Genomic DNA, 22214 nt, shown 5'->3' on the forward strand with positions numbered 1-22214 from the left:
CAGCAGTCTCAGGACACAAAATCAATGTGCAAAAATCACAATGCTGCTATATACCAATAACAGACAAACAGCCAAAGCATGAGTGAACTCCCATTCACAACTGCTACAAAGTGAACAGAATACCTAGAATTAATTTTGACAAGGACACCAAGATAATTAGATGGGGAAAGATGGTGCTGGGATGAAAGAAACCAGAAACCTAGGAATACAACTTACAAGGGATGTGAAGGACCTCTTCAAGAACTACAAACCACTGCTCAAGGAAATAAGAGAGGACACAAAAACAAATGGAGAAACATTCCATGCTCATGGATAATAAGAATCAGTATCATGAAAATGGCCATGCTACCCAAAGTAATTTATAAATTCATTGCTATCCTCATCAAGCAACCATTGACTTTCTTCACAGAATTAGAAAAAAACTACTTTAAATTTCATATGGAACCAAAAAAGGGTCCATATAACCAAGACAATCCTAAGCAAATAGAACAAAGCTGGAGGCATCATGCTACCTGACTTCAAACTACTACAAGGCCACAGTAACAAAAACAGCATGGTACTGGTACCAAAACAGATATATAGACCAATGGAACAGAACAGAAGAACAGAGACCTCAGACATATCGCCACACATCTACAACCATCTGATTTTTGACAAACCTACAAAAACAAGAAATGGGTAAAGGATTACCTATTTAATAAACGGTGTTGGGAAAACTGGCTAGCCATATGTAGAAAACTGAAACTGGACCCCTTCCTTACACCCCATACAAAAATTAACTCAAGATGGATTAGACTTAAACGTAAGACCTAAAACCATAAAAACCCTAGAAGAAAACCTAGGCAATACCATTCAGGACATAGACATTGGCAAATACTTCATGACTAAAACACCAAAAGCAATGGCAACAAAAGCCAAAATTGACAAATGGGTCAAATTAAACTAAAGAGGTTCTGCACAGCAAAATAAACGATCAGAGTGAACAGGCAACCTACAGAATGGGAGACAATTTTTGCAATCTATCCATATGACAAAGGGCTAATATCCAGAATCTACGAGGAACTTAAATTTACAAGAAAAAAACAACCCCATCAAAAAGTAGGCAAAGGATATGAACAGACACTTCTCAAAAAAAGACATTTATGCAGCCAACAAACATATGAAAAAAAGCTCATCATCACTGGTCATTAGAGAAATGCAAATCAAAACCACAATGAGATACCATCTCACACCAGTCAGAATGGCGATCATTAAAAAGTCAGGAAACAACAGATGCTGGAGAGAATGTGGAGAAACAGGAATGCTTTTACACTGTTGGTAGGAGTGTAAATTAGTTCAACCATTGTGGAAGACAGTGTGGCGATTCCTCAAGGATCTAGACTAGAAATACCATTTGACCCAGCGATCCCATTACTGGATATATACCCAAAGGATTATAAATTAGTCTACTATAAAGACACATGTACACGTATGTTTACTGCGCCACTGTTCACAATAACGAAGACTTGGAACCAACCCAAATGCCCTTCAATGATAGGCTGGATAAAGAAAATGTGGCACATATACACCATGGAATACTATGCAGCCATTAAAAAAGGATGAGTTCATGTCCTTTACAGGGACATGGATGAAGCTGGAAACCATCATTCTCAGCAAACTAACACTGGAACAGAAAACCAAACACTGCATGTTCTCATTCATAACTGTGAGTTGAATAATGAGAACACATGGACACAGGGAGGGAAACATCACACACCAGGACCTACAGGAGGACAAGGGGCTAGGGGAGGGATAGCATTAGCAGAAATACCTGATGTAGATGACAGGCTGATGGGTACAGCAAACCACCATGGCATGTGTATACCTATGGAACAAATCTGCACGTTCTGCACATGTATCCCAGAATTTAAAGTATAATAAAACAAAACAAAACAAAAAATAACAAGATCAAAAAAAAAAATCTGGAAATAAAATTCTCACATATATGATTAATTTTGACAAGGATACCAAGATAATTCGATGGGGAAAGACGGTGCTGGGATGAAAGAATAAATGTCCACATGCAAACACACTACCTACAAAAAATTAACTCAAAATACAGGGAAAACCTATATAAGAACTAAAACTATAAAACCGTTACAAGGAAACCTAAGTATAAATCTTTAAGACCTTAGACTAGGTAATAGTTTCTTAGATATAATATCAAAAGCACAGAAGAAAAAAATAGATATAGTGGACATAACCAATATTTAAAACCTTGTGCTTCAAAAGACAAGATCAAGAAAGTAAACACCAGCTGGCATTCTGTAACAAAATATATGGACAAAAATATAAATGTTTGGTGGGGAAAGGCAAAATTTTTGTAACATAGAAAGTTGGAATATTCAGACCTTTTACCTTATTAAGTTCTTTCCGTACCAACAAAACTTCTCCCATATTTACATCTATAGAAAGGTAATAATGAGGTATGGTTTGCTTTGATTGCATTAATCGCTGTGCAATAACCTGAAACGAAAGAGATTTAAAAAAAATAAATTATCTTGAGTTAAGACCTTAACTAATTCAGGGCTCTGTTTGTCTCTTCACCTTACTCTCGGGTAATACTTACCTCAAGCATTATTATAAATGAAAGACAGAGGACTCCGCCATAATATAAGATCTCCTAGGTTTTTTTTTTTTTTTGAGATGGAGTCTCCCTCTGTTGCCTAGGCTGGAGTGCAGTGGTGTGATCTCGGCTCACCACAACCTCCACTTCCTGGGTTCAAGCAATTCTCCTGCCTCAGCCTCCCGAGTAGCTGGGACTACAGGCGTGCACCACCATGCCCAGCTAATTTTTTGTATTTTTAGTAGAGACGGGGTTTCACTATGTTGGCCAGGTTGGTCTCGAAGTCCAGACCTTGTGTTCTGCCTGCCTCAGCCTTCCAAAATGCTAGGATTACAGGCGTGAGCCACTGCGCCTGGCCTTTCTAATAGAACAAATGGATTCAAGTATTCAGTTGGCCAAAACTTCCCTTAAAGTAATCACCTATATTCTCAACTTAAAAAGCCTCTGCTAATGTGTTAAAACTATGGAAGCAACTAAACAACTTGAGTAAAGATGCCCCTAATAGCTGATTTCAGATGATGGTTATTCTCTTACCCGACGAATGTTGCTAATTGGGATATCTGTGAAGACACCTGTAGGAACTGGTGCCATTCCAGGACCTGTGGGAGGCACAACAGCTGCTGGAGCCTATGGGAGGAAAGAAAAAGTTCTCAGTAACTGTGGCTCAGTCTTAGCATAAGTACCTGGGAAAGACTGCCAGTGACTATGCAGTTTTTTTTTTTTTTTTTTTGAGACAGGGTCTTGCTCTGTCACTGAGGCTGGAATGCAGTGGCTCAATCATGGTTCACTGCAGCCTCAACCTCCTGGGCTCAAGCAGTCCTCCCATCTCAGGGCCTAGAGTAAATGGGAATACAGGTGCATGCCACCATGCCCGGCTAATTTTTTTGTATTTTTAGTAGAGATGGAAATTAGCCATGTTGCCCTGACTGGTCCCAAACGCCTGGGCTCAAGTGATCCACTCACCTTGGCTTCCCAGAGTGCTGGGTTTACAAGCATGAGCCACCATGGCCATTCTAAAAACTAAGCTTTATAGAATAGCTATTTCTGTCCCCAGCAAGCAAAAGAGACTTCTGCTTGTTTTAAGAGTTTTAATATTTTTACTTAGAATTCTGAAATCATGTTTTAAATGTCATTTTCCTTTGTGTCAGAGTATGTTCAATGACCAGTTTATGTCAAAATAATTTTGTTTTTGCAAAATTATGTTCAAGAAAAGCAATCAAAGCATTCTTAAATCGCAAGGAATAATAAATAAATATAAACAAGCCAATCCATTATCCTAAATGATGTTAAAAAATGGGGATGAGGGGGCTGGACACAATGGCTCACTTGAGGCCAGGAGTTCGTGACCAGCCTGGCCAATATGGCAAAACCCTGTCTGTACTAAATACACCAAAATTAGCCAGGTGTGGTGGCATGCACCTGTAGTCCCAGCTACTTGGGAGGCTGAGGCACAGGAATCGCCTGAATCCAGGAGGCGGAGGTTGCAATGAGCTAAGATCACGCCACTGCACTCCAGCCTGGGCGACAGAGTGAGACTGTCTCAAAAACAAACAAACAAAAAAACCAAACACCAAAAACAACTCATTCAACTGTACTTTAAAATATTTTGAAACAGAAAAATAGAACAAATCTTTAATTTCAAAGCAAAAACTGATTAGCTCAAAACATAATGTGGAATACGTGTCAAGGTAGTATATCATCTTTGATCTTGTATATAAATGATAGCACACAAATATCTAAATACACTTGGCCCTCCATAGCCGTAAGTTCTGCATCACTGGATTCAACCAAAGGCAAATCAAAAATATTCCAGAAAAAAAAAAGATAGTTACATCTGTACAGCACACGTACAGACTTTTTGTCCTTCTTATTATTTCCTAAGCAATAAAATATAACAGCTATTTACACATTTACCTTGTATGTAATATTATAAGTAATCTAGAGATGATTTAAAGTATTTGAGAGGATGTGGGTAAGTTATATACAAATACTACACTATTCTATATAAGAGACTTAGGCATTTGTGAATTTTGGTATACAAGCGGGCTCCTGGAACCAACTTCTCATGGGTACTGAGGCATGACTGTATTATTAAACCACTGAAGTTAGAAGAAAACAGTCTTGGTTGAGCTATTTCATTCATAAATAATGTATGAAATGGTCTAACAGGCTACAGAGACTAACTGCAAAAAAAGTAAGAGCTACACATAACTCACAGGAGCAGCTTTACTAGGCACAAAAGAGTCAATATCCTTCTTGGTGATTCTACCATCTGGTCCTGTCCCTGTAAGAGACATAAATATCACATACATGACGGCGTACCATTGGTTCCCCAAGGAGATCAACACTGTGATCCTAAACTGCAAGCGCCTAAGGGTTTACTACCAAAAACATTCTGAAAGGATCACAGCCTTAACCCTACCCCTTAAGGTTCTCCCTACGAATACCAGCTTTTGTCAACTATTAATTTTAATCTACACAGAGTACCAGTGTGTGATCTGGAGTGGGTCTTTTCTTTTTAACTATTGCAAATATTCCTTTATGTATTTCTCTTTTAGAGCTTTATCCAAGTTGTACTTAATTTTTTTCATCTTCCTTACTTTTAAATTGGGAAATGCTGGCATGAGGATAATGCCGAGCACCGTTTGTATCTCCAAAAGGGAAACTCACTGCCGCCTCCTCGTTAGCTCCAAAAAACCATTCCTGAGCCATGAAATAGATCTCATTTGGGTTCTGGATTTATGTGACCATAAAGAATTCCTTTTGTACAGAATTTACAGCTATAACAATAATTGTTTTGGCAAATCAAGTCAATTTTTTCAACCCAAAATAGCATGAATAACTCTTATCTGCGATTATCTCATCTTTAGAATCATTCATTCCTTATGTGGTCTCTATAATTCATAACTTTTTCACAGTAGCCAAGGCTCTAAACTGGCCCAGGTTAAAGAAAATGAAGGGAAAAGGTGCAATGTCACACATGAGGAAGGATCTTCAAAGTTCTCTCAGTAGGTTTAATTTTACTTATATTCAATTTCCTCCTTCCTCCCACCTACATACAGCCTCTTAGGTTTAATTTTGGACCCAAGTAGATAATCTTGACCTTTAATTCTAAGGAGATTCAGAATTTAGTTATTATTATATAATACCTTTTACACTGGCCCACTTCTAGGAAAAAATTTGGTCAAATTGATTCATCTTCCCCCAAGACAGACTTTAAAAAGGACTCTCCTGTGTAGTTCTTCCCAAGTCCTTTCCTTCATTACAAAAACTGAGTTGGCTAGGATTGTATTTATTCTCACCAGGAGCTCTAGAACAGAGGTAGTAGTATCCCTGTTAGATTTCTCTCCTTTATAAAAGACAGAAACTATAACCTCCCGTTACAACCAAGGCTGATCTAGACACCACAGCCCCTCAAGAGGAGGAAATCCATAGTACCGCCTGCCTTATGCTAAGCTTCTGCCACCCACAAGAATTTCTTGACTTAGGCGTTAGTTGAAACCTTTTAAACCCTTTTCCCTCTCTCTCTTGGGCAGCACAACAGGCCATCATAAAGTAATATGGTATAAAGGGAAGAACACTGGGCTATGGGTAAAAAAAGTAGGGATTTTGTCAAACATAAACTAGATAAATGTTTCATCCATTGCCATAGAGCAACCAAAATGATCTTTTTAAAACACAATCATTTTATTTCACTTCCTTGCTTAAATTTCTCAATGACTTCCTCAAGTACTTTAAATAAAATTCAAACTCTTTACCATAATCTATAAGATCATGTATGTTCGCATCCCTGTTTTTTTCCAATCTCGTCTCCTACTAGACCCTTTGCTCATTATGTTTCATTAACACTGGCCTCTGGTTTCTTTTTTTTCTTTGAGATGGAGTCTCACTCTATCGCACAGGCTGGAGTGCAGTGGCACGATCTCAGCTCACTGCAAGCTCGGCCTCCAGGGTTCACGCCATTCTCCTGCCTCAGCTTCCCGAGTAGCTGGGACCACAGGTGCCAGCCACTGTGCCCGGCTAATTTTTTTTGTATTTTTAGTAGAGACGGGGTTTCACCGTGTTAGCCAGGATGGTCTCCATCTCCCGACCTTATGATCCGCCCGCCTTGGCCTCCCAAAGTGCTGGGATTATAGGCGTGAGCCACCACACCCGGCCAACACTGGCCTCTTTTATGTTCCTCAGACATGCTAAACTCTTTCCCATTTCGGACTGTGTACAGCTAGTCTCTCTATCTAAAATGATCTTTCCCCAGTTCTTCACATGGTTGACTCAAACCGCCTCCTTCTTATCTTTCAGATCAAATCAAATGTCACCTCATCAAAAAGATCTCCCAACCACCCTGTCTAAAAGTAGTCATGCCTGCACATATATCCATCCACCCTTTCACTCAGTAGTATATCACTGAGTTTCTTTCTTAGCACTTAAATCATCTTACTAACAAAAATATTATCATTATAGCTAATACCTAGACATGCTTTCTCTGTACAGGCACTGGTTAACTTATTTAAACCTCACAACCATTAAACCTATTGTTTTTATATAGAAACCGACACAAAAGGTCACACAGTATAAGGAGCTGAGGTTCACACCCAAACATTCCAGCTACAGAGCTCACACTCTTAACTACTATGCTATACTCCCTTTCTGTTCATTTAATTCTTTATTGTTAGTCATATAAGCAACTGAAACTGAAATCTTATCCATCTGATGAACAAGTGTCTGATGCGTAGATAGTATTCGATGATATTTACCACCTAACTCTGCCTGCATAGTAAGAATAGTGCGATTTTCTTTCCTTCTTTTTTTTCTTAACACTCCTCCTCAGCTCATACCTAAGAGATTTTCCACTTATATCTTTAGTAAGGTAACCAGTATTGCTTAATATCTAATAAATGGTCCTTCTTTGCTTGTCTAAATTCTTTAGATATAATTATTAACCCAGTCCTTTCTCCCTTTAAAAGTTATTCCAACTTACACTGCTGTCCCTGATTCTAATCATATATACATAAAGAATAGGAATATACTACTGAAATGGCATTAAGATGGGAAAAAAAAAGAGTCTTCCAATATTATAAGAATCTCTGAAGTCCAAAAACTTTACAACATTCTATTCTTGTGTCTTGGGATTGGCTTGCCTTCTAACTACAAGACAGCAAATTGCAGATAGGGGATAACCACCTCTGAGCACCCATAACTAGACAACTGGGGAAATAAGCATACTTTTCTTTAGTAATTACGGATGGCAGAGCATCAGAATGGAAGGCAGGATAGGGTAGTGTGAAGAAACAGGCTTTAGAGTTAAACAAATCTAGAGTCACACTGCAACTTTGCTATTTAACAAGCAAGAAGAACCCTGAAGAGTCTGAGAGTCTGTTTTCTTATCCAGAAAATAGGGAATGATAATTCTTACTTCAAGAAGTGTTGTGTACATTAAGTATGGTAAGTTAAATGACTGGCACATAGTACTAGCCATCAAACCAAGTTCCAAGAATAATAACTTCCCTCCTTTTCCAAATTAAGTACCTTAGTTATCCTACACTAAATTTTAGCTTAGGTTTAATTCAAAAAAACTTACTTAAGCGCCAGGCAATAATATCAATATGAATGACAACAAACATGTATTGAGTACTTAAATGCTAGATACAGTTCTAAGCACTTCACCTGTTATAGCTCATTTAATTGTCACAATCTATATGATGTACAATACCTCGGTTTTATGGCTAGAAAAGTAATTGACATAAGGACATACAATTTAAGTAATTCACTGGAAAACAGATTACATAGAAAATTATAAAGCCAGGATGAAACGCTAGGTGGTCTGATTTCAGGCCTCATGCTCTTATCACAAAGCTATAATTTTTCTTTGTGGACAGACAGACAAGTAAGGCATTTTCCCTTGCCTTCAGGGAGCTCTAGTTCTGTTTTATATGAAGTTTATCATTTTAAGTCATTCCAAATCACCCCAATTTCAAATTTTATTTTGCTTTGCTTATTACTACAGTCAACCTAGCACTAACAGAGGTTTCTTATTACACAATGAAGTCCCATAACCCGATTTTGCTGAACAAGTACATATACTTTGAAACAAGTAGTTTCCATGAAGAGAAGAGGAAAAAAAAAAAGGTATCTAAAGTATATGGGTAGATTCTAGGCAGAGTAAATAAAGCTCAGTAAAAGTTTCCCTACTCTGTGGTGGCAACAAAAGAACTATTTCTCCCTTCTGATGTAATTACTAACAGTTGTCCCTACTATTCCAGTTACAAGTATGGCTATCTATAGTTGTACTTGCAAGTCTTAAGGAGGAAATTCAACTAAATTTTAACTTTATAACTCCATTCCATAGAAACAGATTTACCTTTTACTTGTGTAAGATCAATCCCTTTCTCTACTGCCAATTTCTTTGCAAGAGGGCTAACAAACACCCTTCCCTTTGGTCCAGCAGGAGTAGCTAGGCAGGGTGCTGAAGGTGTAGGAGCTAAAGGCTGAGGAGTTGGAGGAACAGTGGCCACCTTTTGAAAAAAAATTACAAATTTGTTTTAATTCACCACTTCAAAGACTGGTCTGAAAGATTAAAAGTTTACATCTTATTAATAAATTAAAACTATTTTAATTAAATATTAATAACGTTCATCTTTTTTCCAAAGATCATAATGTATTTCTCTCCAGTTTAACCAACATAATATAGTAATATGAACAGCAAGAACAATATACTTCTATGTCAAAGACAGAACAAAGTTACTTTATCCCATAACAACATGAAGAAGCACAGAACTGAATGTTGCCAATCAGTGTATAGTATCCTATGGCCTTTCTTCACTTTAATCTCTTACCACTTCTTTATTTGCATTCTTTTACATCACCAACATGATTTTTATTTTTAATTATCCTAACTTCTTTCTTTCTTTTATTTTTTTGAGACAGAGTCTTGCTCTGTCACCCAGGCTGGAGTGCAGTGGCGCAATCTCAGCTCACTGCAACCTCCGCCTCCTGGGTTCAAGCAATTCTCCTGCCTCAGCCTCCCAAGTAGCTGGGATTAGAGACATGCACCACCACACCCAGCTAATTTTTTGTATTTTCAGTAGAGACGGGGTTTCACCATGTTGGCCAGGCTGGTCTCAAACTCCTGACCTCAAGCGATCCATCTGTCTCGGCCTCCCAAAGTTCTGGGATTACCAGCGTGAGCCACCACACCCAGCCAGCTAATTTCAAAATATAAAATTATGCTGTAAGGCCCCGTGTTGAAAAGTATCTTAAAAAATATAGCCAGGTACGGTGGTTCATACCTGTAATCCCAGCACTTTGGGAGGTTGAGGTGGGCAGATCACCTGAGGTCAGGAGTTCATGATCAGCCTGGCCAACATGGTGAAACCCCTTCTCTACTAAAAATAAAAACATTAGCCAGGCATGGTGGCTGGAGCCTGTAATCCCAGCTACTCAGGAGGCTGATGCAGGAGAATTGCTTGAACCCGGGAGGTATAGGCTGCAGTGAGCCAAGATTGCGCCACTACAAGCCAGCCTGGGCGACAGAGTGAGAATCCATCTCGACAACAACAACAATTAAAAAACAAAACAAGGCCGGGCGCGGTGGCTCAAGCCTGTAATCCCAGCACTTTGGGAGGCCGAGACGGGCGGATCACGAGGTCAGGAGATCGAGACCATCCTGGCTAACACGGTGAAACCCCGTTTCTACTAAAAAATACAAAAAAAAAAACTAGCCGGGCGAGGTGGCGGGCGCCTGTAGTCCCAGCTACTCCGGAGGCTGAAGCAGGAGAATGGCGTAAACCCGGGAGGCGGAGCTTGCAGTGAGCTGAGATCCGGCCACTGCACTCCAGCCTGGGCCACAGAGCGAGACTCCGTCTCAAAAAAAAAAAAAAAAAAAGAAATGTTTACCTAGCTTAAACTCACATGATTCTAGCATCTGCGGAAGCTTCACTGTCAGTGTTATCTCTGGTTGGAGTTAATGCAAGTTCATGTTATAGTTTATAAAGTATTTTGTGATATAATAAATTCTATGCAAAAGAAGTCATGTTAAGGTTCCATTGTATCAGAAATATATGCTTGACGTACTATGTGAATAACAAGAGGATTTCAAGTGACAGAGATTATTCAGTATATTTAATAAAAAACCGGCAATGAAGTGAGCTATGACTGCACTGCTGCACTCCAGCCTTGGCGACAGGGTGAGACCTTGTCTCTTTAAAAAAAAAAAAAGGACTGGGGCAATGAAGCCTTACTTTCCACAAGCATGATATCTACATCTAAAGCAGAAAGACAGCATGTCACTCAGCTTTGTTTTCAGCAGGACTCTAGATGGCAGGAAAAAAAAAAGCTGCAAGGCCCAAACTATCGACCATTAGGTGAACAATGCAGTACAACAAACACTATAGGTCTCCACAAAGGTTAATCAACTATCTCCCTCCTCAGTCATAGAATCTTGGAGGTGGAAGGAACCTAGGATATCATCTAATCAAAACTCCTTAATTTAGAGATAAACAAGGTAAGTGTTTCCCAAATTCTAGAAGCATACCTACCGGGGGTGGGGTAGGTGGTGGTGCTTGTGGTTTTAAATCTGTTACTTCAGTTGGCCTATAGTCAGCAAATGCTGATATATCTGCCTCTTTTTCTACAATGATACAGAGTGGGGTTCCTAGAGGGACATCTCTTGTGCCTTCAGGGACCAGGATTTTTGCCAGATAACCTTCTTCCTGTACTTCAAAACCTTAAATAGAAAGAAAAAACATTATGGGACTTCAGAGATTCCACTATCCCTTCAAACTCATAGCACAGTTTTAAGTAAAATGATTTTTCTCATTCAAGCCAGCTATATAACCTTTTTTGCAACCTATTTAACCTTCTGTGTCTTGGTTTCTTTACCTACAATATGGGGATAATAATAGTGCCAATCTCACAGGGATGTTATACATTTAAACGGATTTAATATTTTTTAAGTTCTTAGAAATAATATGACCTGGTACAAAATAGCACCTGGTCCAAAGTAAATGATAAATAAATATCTGTTCAATAAAACTATGAAAGATTACAGACAGTGGTTAGTTCTAAAAGTTATTTAAAAATCTCCAAGGACAGCTCCCATGCAGACTCACAAGACTCTAAGACGGAGCTGGAAGTCAGCTATGCTGCTAAAGATAAGAACCACATACATGCCAAATTAAGGGAGCTACCAACCTAGATATTAATGTTGGATTTCAGCCCTAAAAGCATCTTTGGAACTTTTCAAAGAGGTTATACTTGATATTATACCAAATATTTCAATATGAAGAATTACAGCTTTACTAGGATTTCTGTGGTGTTGACAACTTACATTTTATTCAACTACTGCCTTCCTTGCAAAGAACTCAAACATTTAGGATTGCAAAAGTAAAACTAAAAGAAGCCATTGGCTTTCTGTACTGTTGTGCCTCTCTTTGATGAATCCTTCCATTTCCCAACTGAGAATACCCAATAAAAAATATGTTTAGGCCAGGCGCAGTGGCTCACGCCTGTAATCCCAGCACTTTGGGAGGCCAAGGTGGGTGGGTCACCTGAGGTCGGGAGTTCAAGACTAGCCTGACCAATGTGGAGAAACCCCGTCTCTACTAAAAATATAAAATTAGCCAGGCGTGGTGGCGCATGCCTGTAATTCCAGCTACTCGGGAGGCTGAGGCAAGAAAATCACTTAAACCCGGGAGGTGGAGGTTGCAGTGAGCCGAGATCGTGCCACTGCACTGCAGCCTGGGCAAAAAGAGTGAAACTCCGTCTCAAAAAAAAAAGAAAATATGTACATATATATATTTAAGGCTGGGCACGGTGGCTCGCACCTGTTATCCCAGCACTTTGGGAGGCCGAGGTAGGTGGATCATCTGAGGTCAGGAGTTCAAGACCAGGCTGGCCAACATGGTGAAACCCCATCTCTACTAAAAATACAAAAAATTAGCCAGGCATGGTGGCAGGTGCCTGTAATCCCAGCTACTTGGGCAGCTGAGGCAGAAGAATTGCTTGAACCCGGGAGGCAGAGAATGCAGTGAGCCAAGATCATGCCATTGCACTCCATCCTGGGCGACAGAGCAAGACTGTGTCTCAAAAAAAAAAAGGCTAGGAGCAGTGGTGGCTCACGTCTGTAATCCCAGGACTTTGGGAGGCCAAGGCAGGCATATCACGAAGTCAGAAGTTCAAGACCAGCCTGGCCAAAATAGTGAAACCCCATTTCTACTAAAAATACAAAAATTAGCCAGGTGTGGTGGCATGCACCTGTAGTCCCAGCTACTCGGGAGGCTCAGGCAGGAGAATCGCTTGAACCCGGGAGGCAGAGGTTGTGATAGGCTGAGATCGTGCCACTGCACTCCAGCCTGGACAACAGAGTGAGACTCCATCTCAAAAATAAATAAAATGTTTAAAATGAAAAGGCTCCTGGGCCACAACAGACTTCAAAGTTCAACCAAGGTAACACTTCTCTAGTGACCAGTCTCTACAGTGACACTGGTATTCAAGTTAAATGGTGAAGCAGAACTATTGTTTCCAAAGTTTCTATGTTTTTAAGAAACAGAATCCTTTCTTCAAATAAAATTTATGGGGAAGCACAAAATACAAAAAGATAAAAAAGAACTGCTCTGCTGGAAGTAAGGGAGGGAGGCAGGGCATTATAAGGTCTTGCTCTTTAATTTCCCCTTTGGCCCAAGGTGCCTTCAAGGGATGATGGGATTTGAAGAACACAATCTGAAAACAACCACAGCAGAGGATGCCCAGTACCTCCCATTACATCTTTGGGAAAGGCTTTCCTTTAGTGGTGATTATGAAGCAGAGAGTCCGGGTGCGGTGGCTTATGCCTGTCATTTCAGCACTTTGGGAGGCCAAGGCAGGCAGATCACCTGAGGTCAAAGAGCTCGAGACCAGCCTGGCCAACATGGTGAAACCCTGTCTCTACTAAAAATGCAAAAAATTATCCGGGTGTTGTGGTGCATGCCTATAGTCCCAGCTACTTGGGAGGCTGAGGCAGGAGAATTGCTTGAACCCAGGAGGCAGAGCTTGCAGTGAGCCGAGATCGCACCACTGTACCCAAGCCTGGGTGACAGAGCAAAACTCTGTCTCCAAAAAAAAAAGGTACAGAGAGAAGAAATTCATAATACCTACAAATATCCATTTAAAAATATCATAAATATATGACTGTCTATATGGGTTTTACTTTTTAGCCTAAAAATGAATTAAGAAGGAGATATATGGACATATGACATCTCTGAATATATATATATATATTACACATGTACATTCTATCAGTCATTCTCAAACTATGAAAACAATCTCAACCCTGGTTTCAGTTTTCCCTCAAAGTCATCTTAAATTCTTTCCTATCATCCTGCCATGGAAGTGATTTTCTCCTGTTTCTTCTTGCCTTCCCTTGCCTAGTTTAGACAGCAGCAGTTCTGATATAGCTTCTCAGTAACATAATAAGGCCAGGAAGCAAACTTGGACCTAAAAATAATCTGTGAATTGACAGATTTATTGCCTTTAATTCAATGAGTGCAGGATGGAACTGACAAATCTGACTATACATTATTTTTGTTATAAATTATTCTCAGCCAGGAACATGGGCTCACGCTTGGAGTCCCAGCACTTTGGGAGGCCAAGGCAGGAGGATCGCTTGAGCCAGGAGTTCAAACCCACCCTGGGCAACAAAGTGAGACCCCATCTCTACAAAAAATTTAAAAAACCAGCTGGGTGTGGTGGTTCAGGCCTGTAGTCCTAGCTACTCGGGAAGTTAAAGCAGGAGGATCGTTTGCGTATAAGCCCAGGAGTTCGAGGCTACAATGAGCTATGATCTTGCCACTGCACTCCAGCCTGGGCAACAGATTAAGACCCTGTTTCAAAAATAAGCAAATAAACAAATAAATAAAAACTTAAGAATAAATATAACTAAATAGAAATAAAATATTCTGTCCCAGAAAATGAATCCTAAGAATTAAAAAGTTTTCATATTATCTCACTCACTCATTATAGGAAAGAATGGCAATCCTCTTCCTCATTGGGAAACTCAGTGCCTCAACCATTAAGAGCTGAAGAAATCTCACCTATAGTGGCTTTGTCAGTCTCTATCTCTGCCAATAAGTCTCCTTCACTTAGCTTCTCACCCACTTTTTTTTCCCATCTCTGAACTGTGCCCATGGTCATGGTGGGAGACAGGGCAGGAAGAAGTACCTGTAGAAACATACACATATTATTGCTTAATACCAGGACGACTTCTACATAATAACAGTCTGGCAGGTTTATATAGTTTTCATAGAATGATGGTGACTATGATAATCCAAATACTCATTATGGCAAAAGCTTCGCACCTCAATAGCTTCCCACCAGGTAAATCATCCTTCAAATCTCATATTCTGACCCATACTCTTATACTCTCACCCATACTCTGACACACACTCCAAGTTAAATGCAACAAGCAGATGGGAAAGATTTCTTTCAGACAGTCAAAATTAATTCCTCAATATCTAAGTATGGAGCATCTTTTCATCTATTTTTATTTTTATATTTATTTTTATTTTGAGACAGAGTCTCACTCTGTCGCCCAGGCTGGAGTGCAACGGCGCAATCTCAGCTCACTGCAACCTCCACCTCCTGGATTCAAGTGATTCTCCTGCCTCAGCCACCCGAGTAGCTGGGATTACAGGCAGGTACCACCATGCCTACTAATTTTTGTATTTTTGTAAAGATGTGGTTTTACCACGTTGGCCAGGCTGGTCTCGGAACACCTGTCCTCAAGTAATCTGCCCGTCCTGGCCTCCCAAAGTGCTGGGATTACAGGCGTGAGGCACCGCACCCAGACTTCATTTTTTTTTTTAACCAAGAAGTTTTTCATTTTCACAAAATGACTTTGGTCCAATCCATTCTGTTAAAATTTTACTGTGCTCTGTACTTAGCATCTACTTATTTTTTACCCACAGGAAACTGCATTTGTCCCAACCTTCCCAGATATCTTTCCAAGATAAAAACGTAATATTAAGAACTGTTCTGTGCTCGCTTCAGCAACACATATTCTAAACTTGGAATGATACAAAGAAGATAAGCATGGCTCCTGCGTAAGGACAACAAACAAATCCGTGAAGCATTCCATATTAAAAAAAAAAACTATTATTTGGTGACAACAGTTAATAACAATGTATCGTATTCTTGTAAATTCCTACAATCTTATAGATTTTTAAGTGTCCTAAAAGATAAGTCTATAGAGTAATGCATATATAAATTAGCTCAATTTAGCCATTCCACAATATATACATATTTCAGAACTTGTTGTATATAATATATATTCATAAAATTCTTACAAAAAATTTTATTTGATAATTTTTTTTTTTTGAGATGGAGTCTTACTCTGTTGCCCCGCCTGGAGTGTAGTGGTGCAATGATCATTTTAAAAAATAAAACAGGAGGCCAGGCACAGTTGCTCACATCTATAATCCCAGCACTTTGGGAGGCCAAGAATCACTTGAGGCCAGGAGTTCAACATCAGCCTGGCCAACATGGCGAAACCCCACCTCTACTAAAAATACCAAAATTAGCTGGGCGTGGTGACACCTGCCTGTAGTCCCAGCAACTGAGGAGGCTGGGACATCAGAATTGCAGAGGTTGAAATGAGCCAAGATCGTGCCACGACACTCCAGCCATGGTGACAGAGCAAGACTGTGACAAAAAAAAAAGAAAAAAAAAACAGGAAAGACCAAGCATGATGGCTCATGCCTATAATCTCAGCGTTTTGGTAGGCTGATGCAGGAAGATCACTTGAGCCCAGGAGTCCATGACCAGCCTGAGCAACATGGTGTAACCTCGTCTCCAAAAAAAAAAAAAATTAGCTGGGCATGGTAGCACGCACCTGTAGTCACAGCTTCTTGCCAGGCTGAGGTGGGAGGATGGCTTGAGCCCAGGTCAAGGCTGCAGTGAGCTAAGATTGCACCACTGCGCTCTAGCCTGGGTGAAGAGTGAGATCCTGTCTCAAAAAATAAAACAGCCAGGCATGGTGGTGTGTGCCTGTATTCCCAGCTACTCGGGAAGCTGAGGCAGGAGAATCGCTTGAACCCAGGAGGCAGAGGTTGCAGTGAGCCAAAATCGCACCACTGCACTCCAGCCTAGGTGATGGACTGAGACCCTGTTTCAAAAAAATAAATAAATAAAAATTAAAAACCAGGGGGAAAAAAAGCCCTGTTTTTATAATAGCCATTTCCACCCCAATAAAATCCAAACATCAGAATGCCTATTTAAATTTAAAATTGCTTTACTATTTATATGGCTTGTGTGTCCACTGAATTTGGATTCATTTGCTATCCTCTTTGTCTTCTGTATCTGATTAGCAACAGGATTATGCAGAGGGGAAAATAATTTTAATTGAAGATGTTTCCAGAGAGGGGAAAAAAATTAAGACAAGCCTTAGAAAAAAAATTGTAAGTGCTTTTTTTGTTCAGAATTTGCCATCTTCATCTGCTTCTTAAGAAACAGTGAAGTCAATAATCTCTATACAGTATCTTAAAGAACAATATCAGAGATTCAGAATGCAATTCAGTATCTTAAAGAATAATTAAGGTAAAACTCTAACACATGCACACAAAGCTACAGACACAAAGTAGAGGAAAATTAAGTCAGTCTTGTATCATGAGAGAGAATCTGCCGAACAGCATGTAATACACGTGTGAACTGAACACCAAGCAAAAATCCTAAATGATTGTTACTAACAAACCACGGAGTAGAACATTATTTCCAAAGAAGAAAATGATTCCTATACAAAAATTTCTACAAATAAACTAGATTCAGAAGAAATGCTAGTCAGAATTATTTAGAAAAGGATGGCTGGATTTTTATCCACTTGTAACATATAAAGCACATAAATATACAGAAGATAACCCTAATACCTAATAAACTGACTTAGTTTCTTAGAAACTGATTTAGTTAGCACAATCAACAGTGATTACATTCACTGCCTTCAACTTTGTTGCAACGCTATTACATATGTGTATCTTACACTTAATTTTTATCAGTTTTCTCATTTACTAATACTACTGGATTACTTCACCTACTCTTGGAAAATAGATCACCACATGTCAAAAGAACACCAACTGGGGACTTTCATTCAACAGACAGCACTTGACACCTATGACACAGCTTGGATGTTTGTCCCTTCCAAATCTCATGACGAAATAGGATCCCCGACTTCTGCTTCCAGGTTGGAGCCATGGTGGTGGCAAATTCAAGGCCTGCTAACCCCCATGGTGTTCTTTGATGTCAGCAATGGCAGTCGGGAAGTTGGCTGCACAAAGATCAAGCTCTTTGCAGAGTTGTGCCTAAGACGGCCGAGAACTTTGCGCAGTTCTACGCTAGAGAATTCAGAAAAGACGGGGTTCCAACAGGATACAAAGGAAGCACTTTCCACAGGGTCATAAAGGAGTTCATAACTCAGGGTGGAGATTTTGTTACTGGAGATGGTATTGGAGTTGCCAGTAATTACCAGGAGCCATTTGCAGACAAAAATTTTAAACTTAAGACACTCAGCTCCAGGCCTGTTTTCTGTGGCAAACAGTGGTTCCAGCACAAATGGCTGTCAGTTCTTTATCACCTGCTCTAAGTGCGACTGGCTGGATGGGAAGCATATAATGTTTGGAAAACTCATCGATGGACTTCTAGTGATGAGAAAGATTGAGAATGTTCCCACAGGCCCTAACAATAAGCCCAAGCTACCTGTGGTGATCTCAAAGTGTGAGGAGATGTAGTCCAGATCAAAACTGAATTAGGCCTTCCCTTCTTCTTGGTGGTGTTCTTGAGTAAGATAATCTGGACTGGCCCCTGTGTTTGCTTCCCTACCTGCTGCTGCCCCATTTGATCAAGAGACCCTGGAAGTATCGGAAATTCAGAATCCAAGATTGTGTAAATAAAGTTTTTTTTCTATGTGGAAAAATAAAAAAGAAATATGATCCGCAGTGTTAGAGATGGGGTCTGGTGGGAGGTGTCTGGGTGTTGGAGGAGGATCCCTCATGAATGGCCTGGTGCATGCCCCATGGCAATGAGTTAAGGGGAAATCTGATTGCTATGAAGAGCCTGGTACCTACTCCCCTCTGTCTCTTGCACCCTCTCTCATTATGTGACACACCACCCTTTCCCTTCCACCTTCCACCATGATTATAAGCTTCCTGAGGCCACAAGAGAAACAGATGCTGGCGCCGTGCTTCTTGTATAGCCTGCAGAACCATGAGCCAAATAAACCTTTTTTTCTTTACAAATTATCCAGCCCTAGGCATTTCTTTATGCCAGAGTAAAAGAGACTAACACAGCCTACTATAAACTCTAATTATACAGGGAACAGATGTTAGTAAAAATCATCCTCAAAATCTGTAATGTAATGTTCTTGAATGAAAAGTGCCACGAATTACCCTGTGTACTACACTGAGGCTGAGAAAGGTTACAGGAACTGTTCAAATTCGTATAACTGGAAATAACAACCAGGAAGAAAAGTTGTCAATCTTCATGTTTAAATTTCTATATACTCCTAAATGACAAGACCTAACTAACCACATTTAATGTCAGTTTCCAAGATGTAGTAGTCATCTATGAAAAAAAGTAAGTAATAAATCACCTAGAGCAAACACTCAAAGGCTGAGCCTCACCTGCATGTGAGGGGGATATGAGCTACCAGGAGCCTGAGCAGAAGGTACAGGTGGCGAAGCAGTGGCAGCAGGGGTTGGTGCTGGGGCCGCCTGTGGGGTAGGTGCTGCTGAGGAATCCAATGTATAATTTTTAAAAGCCTCAATATCCTCAGGCCTAAGGAAAAGAAAGAATGCATAAATATAATGGGCAGATTCAACTTTCACAAAAGTAGTCTTAAAAAATAGTCTTTAACTCCTAATTCTCAATTCTGGGTAAAATACTCCACCAAGCAATGAAGTTCCATAAATTATGAGTGCATTACTCACTTCCCAACTGTGATACAGATGATCGCTCCAATGGGAACATCCCTGGTACCTTCAGCAACAAGTATCTTTGCCATATAACACTCCTCCAGGCTCTCAAATCCAACAGTGGCTTTATCAGTTTCAACCTTTTAACACAAAAAGCAGCAGCTAAGGTTTATACTGTCGATATATAGTTTATTAGCTTGTGTCTAGCATTTTTTTTTTCTTGAGACAGACAGTCTCACTCTGTCACCAAGGCTGCAGTGCAGTGGTGCAATCTCGGCTCACTGCAACCTCCCCGTCCCAGGTTCAAGCGATTCTCCTGCCTCAGTCTACTGAGTAGCTAGGATTACAGGTACAGGCTGCCATGCCCAGCAGATTTTTGTATTTTTAGCAGAGACGGGGTTTCACCATGTTGGCCAGCTTGGCCTTTGTGTCTAGAATGATACAGTTCATGTGACAATGAGGCCACTACAACAGATTTGAAAGAAGAAATTACTTTAGAAACGCCTTGGCTAAATATCAGTTTGGCCAGCTGCTGACAACTTATCCAACCAATCTTGTCTAACATCCAGTTGTGAAAAACACTTCAGTTTCTTAAACAAAGGGGTAACTACACATCCAGAAAGTCAATGTTCAGTCAGTTCGGCAAAGCCAGTCTCCTCAAACTCATCTCCGTTATTTTAAAACAACTTACTTCTGCAATTAGGTCACCTTCGTTGATTTTGTCTCCCTCTTTTTTTTCCCAACGGGCTATGGTGCCTGCCTGCATTGTAGGGGAAAGAGAAGGCAACGGAACCTGGAAGAGAAAAAGAAGAAACATTAAATTTTTAAAGGGCTACCTAACTCTCAGTCTGGCTTAAAATTTCATTCAATTTAATTTCATGCAAAGTGTATCCAGTTCCATTACACACTGGGAACTAGGGATACCAAGGCAGTTCCTGCCCACGAGAAGTTAGCAATTTCCAGTGACAGGCTTTCTCCTCCCTAGTCCTACGGGTCTCACAAAGCATGAACCTCGGCAGACAATCGCATACAGCCCCAGTCTTGAAGCTCTCCTTTCAATGGAATAGATCATCAGAGGGAAGCTAAGGAGCCAAAGCTGACTACTGGACAAAGGACGAAAGCAGATACTGGGAATGGTTGGAGGATCAAGGAGGCCTCTCAAGGAGGATCCTGCAGGCATCCAGTCAGCTCTGAAGGACAACGGGGATCCGAGAAGGGCGGGTCTAGGGCTCACCTTCTGATGCGGGGGAAGACTGTAACAGCGGCGGCCGGGCGACCCCAAAAGCTGCAGCAGTAAGCGGTTCCGCGGCGTGGCCCCGGAGCTGGGGGTCCAGCCGCACAGTGCCCGGACCCCTCCATACCCTGCAGTCACGCTGTTGCGACGAGCCGGAGCCGGGCCAAATCGCGAGGACACTCGTGGAGTTCCGGGCACCTCCTGCAAGGCCGTCCACCGAGCCTCGAGTCCCGCCCATGGGGCTACATTCTGGACCCGTCGCGTACAGACGCGCCACATAGTGCCACCAACCCCCCACACCCCAACACCAACGCCGTCTCCGGAGTGACCTCTCCAAGAGCAGCGCGGCTTTGCCGTCAGCCAGGCCGCACAGCCGCACGTTGTCGTAAAATGGTTCCCGCAGGTTTACTCCACCCGCTCCCCAGGCCAGAAATGCGCGGCACGCAGACTCTTCCTCTCCTGAGCGGGGACGAGGGGGCACTCACGCGGCAGGGGCGTTCCAGAGGGGCCTGTGCGGGCGCAAGTTGGGGACAAATAACAGACGGAAACGGGCGGAAAGTGGTGGGGTCCTAGGGGAGGCATCCGAAAGTGTGAGACAGCGCCTAAGACACGGAAAGGGCACGACTGAGAGGGAGGGGCCTAAAAAGGCACAGAGACGCGGGTTAATTGCGGCCGAGTGGCCTGAGAGTCTGGGCCGGAGGGCGTAGCCAAGCTTTCCGGAAAAGCTGGAAGTGAGCCCGGGAACTGGCTAGGGCAGTGGGAGCCTCAGGCCAAAGGGCGGGGGTCTTGAAGCCCTGGGGTGGTGAAGGAGTGGGGAACCGCCCGCGAGGAAATCCAGGGGTCCGGCGTGGTGACCTCTGCTTCTGCGCATCCGAAGGGGGATGGACTGGGCCCCGCCCCGCGCAGGCTGTATTGGTCGCAAAGATTTCATTTCAGGTTTGTAGCCCAAGTGGAAAGTGGAGTGAACAGGTGTTCCATCCAGCCAGGTGGTACGAAAGGCAGCCCAGAGGAAGATACATTCCCGCATTCCTGTATACTGTAGCAAGATTAAGCATATTCCCTGTATAAAGATACAGGTTTACAAAACAGGTTTGTGTTACCCCCAACACCATAGAATTCTTTTAAGTAACCAAAAGCTTCGTTATGTTTCAAATGTTTGCTACCAAAACTGAACTGTAAGCTGTTGAAGGCAGGAAGAGTGTCTGCGTGGTTCTTCCATGTAGCCCCAGAGCTTAGTATCCACTAAATAGCAGGGGCTGATTGTGTCTTTTGAATCAATGAACAAAAAGTCATCTAGACGTTTTGTTAGGTACGCTTCTCTTGTAAAGTTGTCTTTTAATTAGAAAACATATCGTTTCTGAACTGAAGGTGACATTAAATAAGGAGGAAGCATGTGCTGTGTATCACCACCTCCCCAGTGTACAGATGGTTAGAGAACACCAAGAAC

General features: G+C 41.3%; 1 protein-coding gene, 1 non-coding gene and 1 pseudogene across 4 annotated transcripts in view; 2 read left to right on the plus strand and 1 right to left on the minus strand.

Annotated features, from left to right (window-relative positions):
- DLAT (dihydrolipoamide S-acetyltransferase) overlaps positions 1-21889 on the minus strand; it is a 37973-nt gene extending 16084 nt beyond the window's left edge. The window contains exons 1-10 of one of the 3 annotated variants that reach the window (XM_030917670.1): positions 20895-21005; positions 20225-20326; positions 19549-19673; positions 19243-19396; positions 14671-14797; positions 11140-11327; positions 8964-9117; positions 4822-4889; positions 3140-3232; positions 2398-2505 (exon numbers count right to left, since the gene is read on the minus strand). In XM_030917670.1, the coding sequence (XP_030773530.1) occupies positions 2398-2505; positions 3140-3232; positions 4822-4889; positions 8964-9117; positions 11140-11327; positions 14671-14797; positions 19243-19396; positions 19549-19673; positions 20225-20326; positions 20895-21005 (1230 nt within the window). Of the gene's footprint in view, positions 1-2397; positions 2506-3139; positions 3233-4821; positions 4890-8963; positions 9118-11139; positions 11328-14670; positions 14798-19242; positions 19397-19548; positions 19674-20224; positions 20327-20767 lie in introns of all 3 variants that reach the window. The other 2 variants (XM_030917669.1, XM_030917668.1) reach the window with 2 other exon arrangements.
- Positions 15613-15719, plus strand: LOC115893710. The gene has a single exon (XR_004053772.1). It is a non-coding gene; the product is annotated as a U6 spliceosomal RNA (small nuclear RNA).
- LOC104677349 lies at positions 17817-18351 on the plus strand (annotated as a pseudogene).
- Positions 21890-22214: the final 325 nt, after the last annotated feature.

Source organism: Rhinopithecus roxellana, chromosome 15 (genome assembly GCF_007565055.1).
Source record: "Rhinopithecus roxellana isolate Shanxi Qingling chromosome 15, ASM756505v1, whole genome shotgun sequence".
NCBI classification, from domain to species: domain Eukaryota; kingdom Metazoa; phylum Chordata; class Mammalia; order Primates; family Cercopithecidae; genus Rhinopithecus; species Rhinopithecus roxellana.